Source organism: Helianthus annuus, chromosome 11, assembly GCF_002127325.2.
Source record: "Helianthus annuus cultivar XRQ/B chromosome 11, HanXRQr2.0-SUNRISE, whole genome shotgun sequence".
NCBI lineage: Eukaryota > Viridiplantae > Streptophyta > Magnoliopsida > Asterales > Asteraceae > Helianthus > Helianthus annuus.
Window position 1 is genome coordinate 72,191,054 of NC_035443.2, and position 11,120 is coordinate 72,202,173.

General features: G+C 40.2%; 1 protein-coding gene across 2 annotated transcripts; it reads right to left on the reverse strand.

The window, feature by feature from the left end:
• Window positions 1–5,406: 5,406 nt before the first annotated feature.
• LOC110888393 lies at window positions 5,407–7,923 on the reverse strand. Of its 2 annotated transcripts, none has more exons than XM_022135921.2 (4): window positions 6,669–6,984; window positions 6,092–6,596; window positions 5,826–6,009; window positions 5,407–5,620 (listed from the first exon to the last, which is right to left on the reverse strand). In XM_022135921.2, exons 2-4 carry the CDS (start codon window positions 6,160–6,162, stop codon window positions 5,426–5,428), a joined length of 450 nt encoding a protein of 149 aa, XP_021991613.2. In that variant the 5' UTR covers window positions 6,163–6,596; window positions 6,669–6,984; the 3' UTR covers window positions 5,407–5,425. The 2 variants fall into 2 exon arrangements, 1 of the variants encoding a protein (XP_021991613.2); XR_004871679.1 differs by lacking the exon at window positions 5,407–5,620 and adding an exon at window positions 6,991–7,923 and having other exon boundaries at window positions 5,993–6,009; window positions 6,669–6,781.
• Window positions 7,924–11,120: the final 3,197 nt, after the last annotated feature.

Consider the following 11,120-nt stretch of genomic DNA (forward strand, 5'->3'; position numbering starts at 1 on the left):
CACGCAGGAAAAGGAAAAGAGGATTGAAGATTTTCCAGTAGTGCGTGACTACCCCGAGGTATTTCCTGAGGAATTACCTGGACTCCCTCCCCATCGTCAGGTCGAATTCCAAATCGAGCTAGCTCCCGGAGCAGCGCCAATAGCTCGTGCACCTTATCGACTAGCCCCCGCAGAATTGAAGGAACTCTCTACTCAACTACAGGAACTTTTGGATAAAGGGTTTATCCGCCCTAGTTCGTCACCCTGGGGAGCACCGGTACTCTTTGTTAAGAAGAAGGATGGCACGTTCCGAATGTGCATAGACTATCGTGAGCTGAACAAGGTTACCATCAAGAATCGTTACCCTCTCCCGCGAATCGACGATTTGTTTGATCAACTGCAAGGATCAAGCTACTATTCTAAGATTGATCTGCGATCAGGCTACCATCAGTTAAGGGTCCGTAATGAAGATATTTCCAAGACTGCATTCAGAACTCGTTATGGTCATTATGAATTCCTCGTTATGCCCTTTGGAATGACCAACGCCCCTGCAGTGTTCATGGATCTCATGAACCGGGTATGCAAACCCTACCTCGACAAATTTGTGATCGTATTTATAGACGACATCTTGATCTACTCGAAAAGTCAGGAAGAGCATGAACAGCACCTACGCCTTATCCTCGAACTCCTCCGCAATGAGCAACTGTATGCCAAGTTCTCAAAATGCGACTTCTGGCTTCGAGAAGTCCATTTCCTTGGGCACGTGGTTAACAAGGATGGAATCCACGTCGACCCAGCTAAGATCGACTCTATAAAGAATTGGCCTACCCCTAAGACTCCGACTGAAGTTCGCCAATTCTTGGGATTCGCAGGTTACTACCGCAGATTCATTCAGGGATTCTCAAAGATCGCTCAACCCCTCACTACACTCACTCAGAAAGGCGTCACCTACAAGTGGAATGAAGCGCAGGAATCTGCTTTTCAGAAATTAAAGGATAACCTCTGCAGCGCTCCTATTCTATCGTTACCTGAAGGAACGGACGACTTTGTGGTTTACTGCGATGCGTCTATTCATGGGCTCGGTTGCGTGTTGATGCAACGCGAGAAAGTTATTGCTTACGCCTCTCGACAACTTAAGACACATGAAAGGAACTACACAACACACGACTTGGAACTGGGAGCAGTGATATTTGCGCTTAAGATATGGAGACATTACCTGTACGGTACCAAGTGCACCATTTACACCGATCACAGGAGTCTCGAGCATATCTTTAAGCAGAAGGAATTAAACATGCGTCAACGTCGATGGGTTGAACTTCTGAATGACTACGAGTGCGCCATCAAGTACCATCCGGGCAAGGCCAATGTTGTGGCAGACGCCCTCAGCCGGAAAGACACTGTACCAAAGCGCGTGCGAGCATTGCAACTTACCATCCAGTCTAGTCTCCCTACCCAGATTCGAAATGCTCAGGTTGAAGCTCTGAAACCGGAAAACATCAGGGCTGAGTCCCTGCGGGGATCGAGACAACAACTAGAACAGAAAGAGGACGGCGCCTACTATGTGGCAGGGCGCATTTGGGTCCCACTTTACGGAGATCTACGAGAACTTGTGATGGACGAAGCCCATAAGTCCCGTTATTCGGTACATCCTGGTGCAGATAAGATGTACCACGACTTAAGGACCACTTACTGGTGGCCTGGCATGAAAGCCCACATAGCAGCCTATGTTGGCAAATGTTTGACCTGCGCAAGAGTCAAAATCGAGTATCAGAAACCAGCAGGCCTACTACAACAACCGGAAATCCCGAAATGGAAATGGGAGCAAATTTCCATGGATTTTGTTACAGGGCTACCTAGATCTCAACGCGGGAACGATACTATCTGGGTGATAGTAGATCGTTTGACTAAGTCTGCACACTTTTTGGCCATTAAGGAAACGGACAAGTTTTCTACCTTGGCAGAAATCTATTTGAAGGAAGTAGTCTCCAGGCACGGGGTGCCAACTTCTATTATTTCTGACCGAGACGCTCGTTTTACTTCCGAATTGTGGCAAGCTATGCACAAATCCTTTGGCTCACGTTTGGACATGAGCACCGCTTATCACCCGCAAACGGATGGGCAGTCTGAACGCACCATCCAAACCCTGGAAGACATGCTTAGAGCATGTGTGATCGATTTTGGCAAGAACTGGGAGAAGCATCTACCGTTAGTGGAATTCTCCTACAACAACAGCTACCACACTAGCATTCAGGCAGCACCTTTTGAGGCATTGTACGGTCGTAAATGCCGATCACCTCTCTGCTGGGCGGAAGTTGGTGATAGTCAACTTACAGGCCCAGAACTGGTAGTAGATACAACGGAAAAGATATCACAGATCAGGCAACGCATGGCGGCAGCTCGTGACCGTCAGAAGAGCTACGCTGATAAGCGTAGGAAACCGTTAGAATTCCAGGTCGGGGACCGGGTTCTACTTAAAGTCTCACCCTGGAAGGGTGTGGTCCGTTTCGGTAAACGAGGCAAGCTGAATCCACGGTATGTTGGACCATTCGAAATTACCGAGAAGATCGGTAAGGTTGCTTATAGATTAAACCTGCCTGCAGAGCTGAGTGCAGTGCACAACGTTTTTCACGTATCTAACCTGAAGAAGTGTTTGTCGGATGAAACACTTGTGATTCCTTTTAAGGAACTGACTATTGATGAACAGCTACACTTTATCGAGGAACCGATTGAGATCACGGATCGAGAAATCAAAACCCTCAAACGTAGCCAGATACCCCTTGTACGAGTTCGTTGGAACTCACGGCGCGGCCCAGAGTTTACCTGGGAGCGGGAGGACCAGATGAAGTCCAAGTATTCCCAGTTATTCCCAAACGAAAACCCCAGCACTGAAGCTACAACCGAATTTCGGGACGAAATTCCAAACCAACGGGGGGATGATGTGACACCCCGTTAAAACACGCTAGCTTGGCAGTGGCTGCTTCAACTTTCGGGACGAAAGTTCTTAAAACTTGGGGATAATGTGACACTCGAGGTTTTTCCGAACGAACACTTTGTAATATTTTGTGTATATAAATATTATTAAATGAAAACGTGACCTTTGTGCATGATATGTGATGTATGTATGTATTGTATATATATATATGAGAGCCGAAACCACGACCCGAGACCATGACTCGCAACCGGGCGGTTGCGAGTGGGCCACTCGGTCTCGAGTGGGCCGTTGAGCCGAAACCGGTTTGGGCCGAAACCCCAAGCCCAACCCGAAAACACCCCTTGTATATATAATCCCCACCATCTCCTCATTTCCCTCATTTGCTACTAAAACATACACACACACTCCTTACTTTCTCTCAACTAAGAAAACCCCAAAACAACATCCAAACTCTTCCAAATTCTCGGTTCAAGCAAGGATCTCGGACAAGGACTCGGTCAAGCTCGGATCACTCGGACACTTCATCTTCTCTCATTCTCTTCTCTTTGTTTTCGGCTCCTCCTTTTCATAACCGGTTAGTGTGTAGTAAATGCCTTGTTTATGCTTGCTTGAATGATATGTTTATGAAATAGAAGAATGCTTGGTTAGTAGCTTATGCATGATTCTTAGGTTGATTTGTAAAGTTTGACAATATGTGGTAACATGTTTGAAAAGGGTTAGTTAAAATTGTTATGCATGACTTCTAGTATGACTTGTGAAGATTAACTATATGTGAAAACTCTTATGTATGAAGTTTGACAACATGTTCATAATGGCTATAGAATAGTGGTTTAAAATGTGCTTATGAGCAACCCAAAACTATGTTCTAAGTCATAAGGTGTATGTTTTACTTGTTCTTGCATAATAATCTTGCTAGTAATATGTGATTTTTGGTTAATAAATGTATGATTTGTTAAAGAGAAAACCCTAGAAAAATATGAATATAGGATGAACTTGTTGAATGTTGGTTTGAAGATTTAAAATGGCAAAGTTTGATCCATATTTTATTAAAGGCAGATTAGGAAAAGTGTTTGTAGAAATCTTATTGGTAGTTTCCTAATCTGGGTCTGATTTCATATGTACAATTTGGACTGCCATATCTGCATCATCACGTGTGTATGAAAATGACAGTTTCCGACTCGCAACCACGACTTTACGACTCGCAACCACAGCATTCCGACTCGAAACCACACGGTTGCGACTCGCAACCAAAGCATGACAAGTCGAAACCACGAGATTGCGACTCGAGACCACGCCGTTGCGACTCGCAACCAAAACGTGATAACTCGAGACCACGGTTGCGACTCGCAACCATAACGTGACAAGCCGAAACCACCTGGTTGCGACTCGAGACCAGCTGGTTGCGAGTGGGCTGTTCATTTTGGTTACTGGGCCCATATGTGTTTAACTTGGGCTATCTGTTGACTGGATTATGTGTTGATGTTGACTGCTTAATTACTTAGGCTGGCCCAGTAACCCACTGTTTACTTATATGCTTGATACGTGTTAGTTATGTGTAAGTTTTTACGTGAATGCTTGTATACCGAACCTGACCTATACCGGTAACCATGTTAGGACGTGGTGACCAACGTGATTGACAAGTAACCTAAACCTACCGAGCAACCCAAGGTGAGTTCACAACTTAAAAGCATGCGTCCCGGTGGTTTGGGACACGAGACTAAAACAACCCTATCCCCCTGGTAAAAGGGGATACCATTTACATACCTTCCCTAGTTATTGGGAACAAAACTTACTTTTCCTTCCCGGGTATTGGGAAACCTTTTGGTTAATTACTGTTTATACGGATTGCAACTAACGGCACTAGACGAAACTCTATCACTCAAGTCCCTACTACAAATACCGATTAGTCGCCGGGTTAGGCGAGCGGGTTATTAGTTGATAGCGCTATTTAGGTGTTTACCAGCCTCACACCGTGCCCTGGTTTGGGACGGTCGTGAACTAATGTACTCAGAAATCCGTCAATGATGATAGAACATTGACATCGGGGCATCCTGCGGATACGCAACGGTTACCTAGTGTTCGGTATTGGAAAAACAGTTTAGTCGCTAACTTTTTGGGGTAGCTCCCCAGGGCATGTATAAACGGATAAATTAACCGGTGAAACAAAGTTTTTGGTAATTAAAACTGGACAACTAGTGAACTCACTCAGCATTATTGTTAACCCCTTACTGCATGCTTTGCAGGTAACCAGTGACGGAGGAGCTTGCAGCTTGAGAACGTGTAGTGTCTGTTCACCCTTGTGTTGGGTGTTACCTTATTTTGAATCATGAACTTTGTTTTAAACTACCGTACTTATGCTTCCGCTACTTAATACTGTTTTGGAACTTAAAACTTTAAACTCTGAACTTAATATTTGCTAAGCTTATGAATAGTAAGTATTACTTTTGTTATCAACTTAAGTGTTCGGTATAATTGGTGGCTGGATCCTGGTCAGTCACGCCCTCGAAGCGGGTGTTATCCGCAGGTGGATTTTGGGGGTGTGACACACAAGACATAGAAGTGGTCCCCTTGAAGTACCGGAATAAACACCAAGTCAACCGAATCAAGTTTTTTTACCTCATATTTTAGTATGATGTCTTCAAAATTTGAGGCAAATACTTTTAGACGTTTCTCGTCTGTGTATTTCTCCTCGTTGTACATGATATCCGGCTGTATGTTATGTAATTAGAATCAAAGTTAAGTAATGTATTAAAAAGTATTTAAACATCCAAAATTAGTACATGCAAAATAATGTGTGAAATTTTCACATGCGAATTGTATGTATACCATATGCGAAATGACAATAGTATGTGAAATCATTGATTATTCATTTTCTGTTTTAATTTCAAATGTCAATATGTTTAGAAAATCATACCATCATTGTGCTAAATAAGTAGAGTCTGTATGGTGATGATTTTCTATCCCTCTTCTTCTCTTCAAGGTTTAGAACATCCACAAACGCATCTATTCCATTTGATGCTACGTACTGACCCCTATAGAAGCTTTCAAAGATACCTTTGACCGTGTGAACCCCAGTTTTTGATCGGTAAAGTTCATTTCTGCCAGACAAAAATTAAAAAAATTAATATTTTGAGTGTATATATTTAGATGTTTGTTAGTTGATATAACCATTTTACTTACTCTATGTTTGCAAATGTAGCAAATGTATATCGGATCACAGTCAATTCTTGATTTAAGAGTGCTTCGTGCATGTTTACCACTCTGTTGTAGAAAGGGGAACAAAATGCGTCTCCAAGCTCTACACATCTTTTCTCGGCTCGAATTTTGGCTGCCTCTATTGTTTTATAAAGGAGTTCATTTAACCCCTTTGGTACAACTTGTTTTGGCTTTGAGTTTTTTCTCCCCCTAGCTGCTTTTTTTTCCCTTATTTTCTTCCAGGATGGGTCCCAGGCTAAAAAATGACTCAACTGATTGCAATTCCTAATCCAACACCTAAGGGCATTCAACTTCTGGTTCCTTCTCAACTTCGATACCCGAATCGGTTTGTTGACGGTCTTTTGTGTAGTTTCTCCTAAAGAAACTGCTTCCACTTCTGGCTCTTTTTCTTAAACTTTTTCTTGAATGTTTTGTGTAGATTCTGCCAAGTTCACTGTTTCTTCGATAACAGTTTCGTTTTCACCACTTTCTGCAGGCCAGAGTAAGTTAAAAATTATAATATTTTGTTTTTTTATTCCTAATATAAAGAGTTTTCTTTTACCTTTGACAAGTGGTTTGTAAGTGTATACATCCGTTTCGACAGTTTGAATGTTTGCAATAAGGGTGTCTCACTCCTCCATCATCTTCTTTATTTGTCAATCCTTCATCATCTGGCTGGCTGCAATACCCCAACAGATAGAAATTATTGAAATTTAATACATCAGAATCAAAATCGCATGGTATACATGACATTGCATGTGAAATCAAATGTGAAGTGTATGCATGAAATCGCATGTGTATTTCTTAAGATATCGCATGTGTATAGGAAATGGTGATTTTTTTACATAAATTCGCATGTGTTAATTTGAAATCGTATGTTTTACTTTCTGTTGCCATTTGTTCCAAAACATTGGATATTACTTGTTGAGCTTCTTCATTCTGTCTACTTTCTTCGTTTGTAGTATCTCCATGCTGAATTTCAAAAGCTGCATTTTCATGCTATTGATGAACATCAGAGGGTGCAGTTTCATGTTCTTCAATGGAATCAGGCGGCACACAAATGAGATTATTCCTAAGTGTCTTATCCCACTGTTTACAGGCCTCCATAATCTCCGGATCCCAAAAACACTTGGTTCTGAAACTAAGTTGTTCATTCCTTGAACATCTTAAAGCATTTTAATTTATTTTTGACATTGGCTTTCATTTTTTTCAACAGGTTCTGTAATATTTTTTGAGTTAAGATACTAACAATCCAGATGTTAAAAATAAATGGATTAAGTGAAATTTAATATTTTTTGCGCTTACCTTTTTGTTAGTTTTCGAAGCCTCTCGATCTCGTCCATGGGTTGTATCGTATATTACCGATGGTGAAAGTGGAACAGGAGTGTTACAATAGTCCATCATTTTCTGTGTCTGTGTTCCAACTCCCATCTCAAGGTTCAACTGAGACATTTCATTGAGTTCAAAACTGAAATCCATCATATCATCAATGTTCTCGTTATCGTTTGGGTCTTTCTAGGTTTCTACGTTTTGTACTACACGTGCAGTCCTTCTTTTGTAGCTTATTGTGGTGTCAACGGGTGGTCGTAGTGTATACTCCTCCGTTGAACGACCCTCTTCTTCTTCATTTTCACTCTCATTTGTTGTCCACACAGGTCCGTTATCCGAAATATGCTTTTCGACTTTATCAATCTCCGAAGATGTGATATAACGAATAACTGGTATCTCCACAACTTTCTCAAACAGTTAAGCCTCTTGTTGTACTCATGCGTGTATAGAAGCTGTATAAATCGCAAGATCAAACAAAATTATTTTTAAAATCGCATGTACCATTTAATTATATAACAAAGTAAAGTAGTCTTTTAAATATGTTATAAAATTTAGTAATGCATACCGTAAGAAAGGCAACAGGTCCCACGAACTTTATTTTATAGTTCTTCCAGCCCCGCTCATGTACGACGCAAAGTGTCAAGTAGATATGAGTACCAATCTAGATTCTGTATGTCCTCAACAGCCTCTACAACAAGCAAATATCTATCATTTGCAGTTGTTGCCTTTGTAATCTCCGCAAAGAACGTCATCCAGTACACCAGGAAATTTAATCTAAATAGGTTGCCCCCATCTATTTGATTATCCATTGCAGTTGCAATTAAGCCATGGGTAATTCTCGTGTTTTCGCCCCATTGGCTGATGAATGTATCCCTGACAAAATTTCTCGGTTCTTTACTCTTTTCAATTTTCTCCACCTTTTAACTTTTCTCTTGTCGACTATTATTTCAACTTGCTTTGGCCCCTTTGGTATTCCAAATACCTCATAAACTGTGTCCGATGTAATTTTTATTTTGTTTCTACCTACGTTTAGTGTATCGAACATCTCGTCAAAGTTTCTTGTTAGCCAATATGCCAAACGTGTTGAAATATGGTTGATATTCATATCTAGAATAGCTCAAAATCTCATATTCTTCAACTTATCAACCTATTTTTTGAAAATTTTTTCACAGTATTCATATACGAGTTAGGTTGACATCTTAACAGTATTGCTTCGTTGCTGTATTCGAAGAAATTCCTATGTTCTGTTCTAGGTGGTTCCACCTTTTTTTGAGGGTTCTTTTGTTTGTATCTTAGATTTCCTGTCATCTTTCTTCTTTTTCTGTAGTGGCTTAACCAAAGTCATCCTCCTCAGAACTTTCTTCAACAATCCTTCTTAAGTGAAGAAATGGACCTTGTTAAGCCACTACCGAAAAAGAATGATTGTTGAAGAATGTTCTGATAAGGATGACTTTCTTAAGCCACTACCGAAAAAGAATAAAGATGACAGGAAATCTAAGATACAAACAAAAACACCTTCAAAAAAGGTGGAACCACCTAGAACAGAACATAGAGATTTCTTCGAATACAGCATCGAAGCAATACTGTTAAGATGTCAACCTAACTCGTATATGGATACTGTGAAAAAATTTTCAAAAAAACAGGTTGATGAGTTGAAGAATATGGGATTTTGAGCTATTCTAGATATGAATATCAACCATATTTCAACACGTTTAGCATATTCGCTAGCAAGAAACTTTAACGAGATGTTCGATACACTAAACGTAGGTAGAAACCAAATAAAAATTACATCGGACACAGTTTATGAGGTATTTGGAATACAAAAGGGGCCAAAGCAAGTTGAAATAATAGTCGATAAGAGAAAAGTTAAAAAGGTGGAGAAAATTGAAAAGAGTAAAGAACCGGGAAATCTTGTCAGGGATACATTCATCAGCCAATGGGGCGAAAACACGAGAATTACCCATGGCTTAATTGCAACTGCAATGGACAATCAAAGAGATGGGGGCAGCCTGTTTAGATTAAATTTCCTGGTGTATTGGATGACGTTCTTTGCGGAGATTACAAAGGCAACAACTGCAAATGATAGATGTTTGCTTGGTGTAGAGGCTGTTGAGGACACACAAAATCTAGATTGGTGCTCATATCTACTTGACACTTTGCGTCGTACACGAGCGCGCCGGAAGAATTATAAAATACAGTTCGTGGGACCTGTTGCCTTTCTTACGGTATGCATTACTAAATTTGATAACATATTTAAAAGACTAGTTTGTTTTGTTATATAATTAAATGATACATGCGATTTTAAAAACAATTTTACTTCATCTTGCGATTTATACAGCTTCTATACACGCATGAGTACAACAAGAGGCTTAAACTGTTTGAGAAAGTCGTGGAGATACCAGTTATTCGTTATATCACGTCTTCGGAGATTGATAAAGTCGAAAAGCGTATTTTGGATAACGGACCTGTGACTGGCAGTTTATTGAACTAGCCGTGCAGCTTAACGCAACAAGATTCGATTGCGGATTTTGTGTCGTTTTTAATACCCATTATATTATTTATGTCAAATTTAATTGGGATCCAAAGGCCTTTTGAAAAGACTGCCAAATCCTTGATATAAAACGACCGTCTCGGTCAGAGATTATCGGCACAGGTACACCATGTCTTGCTACAATTTCTTTGAGATAGATTTCAGCTAACTCCTCAGTACTATCTTTCTCCCGGATAGGCAAGAAGTGAGCTGACTTGGTTAATCGATCGACGATTACCTAAATCATGTCGTGACCACGAGAAGTCCTGGGTAATTTAGTTACGAAATCCATAGAAATATGTTCCGATTTCCAATTAGGGATTTCGGATTGTTGTAGCAATCCAGAAGGTTTTTGGTACTCTGCCTTAACTTTAGCACATGTCAGACATTTTCCAACATATGTCGCAATCAAGAAATTGTTTATACGTGCATCCTGAAAATGTTGGTTCTCAAATTGTCAAAAATATATATTTTGCAAATAAATATTAATGAGAATTCCTTTGAAAGGTTATGAGTAACCAGCCGTTTACAGGATTTTGGGCTAATGGTGGAGCTTGAACTCTCGGCCCATCATTTTGGTTAGCAAGTGTTGCCTCGTGCTGTGCAATCGCATCAGTAATGCGTTGGTTTAGTAAGTATCAAGCTCAGCTTGAGTCGTGGGTAAAGGATTTTGAACGTCACGTAAATTACTCCATCTTGCCGCCATGAATTTTCATATGACAATCATACAGAAGAATTTAGACAAATATTTAAAATAAATCATGGGCTCAAAAATAGAATGAAACACATCACCACAACACATACATACATAAAAATAGAATAAATTGATCATTACTCATGCAAAAACATCCATACCGAAATAGTCACTATAAAAACAAATTGAACAATAACAACGCATAAAAGAAGAGATGTCACATACATATATATAGTTGTCAACTTGATACAAAATGTTTGTGAAGAAACAAAAATATAGTTAGGAGTTACAATACTCCAAAATCCATGCCATAAACATATACAAATACAAAATAGATTCCTTCTTCACACAGTTCTTCGTCGTCTTCCAGTTGATCTTACATATATCTTCAAAAATCTCTTCTAATAGTCTTCTAACCTGCTAAAGGTATCTACCTCATGATGCGACCACATACCATGACT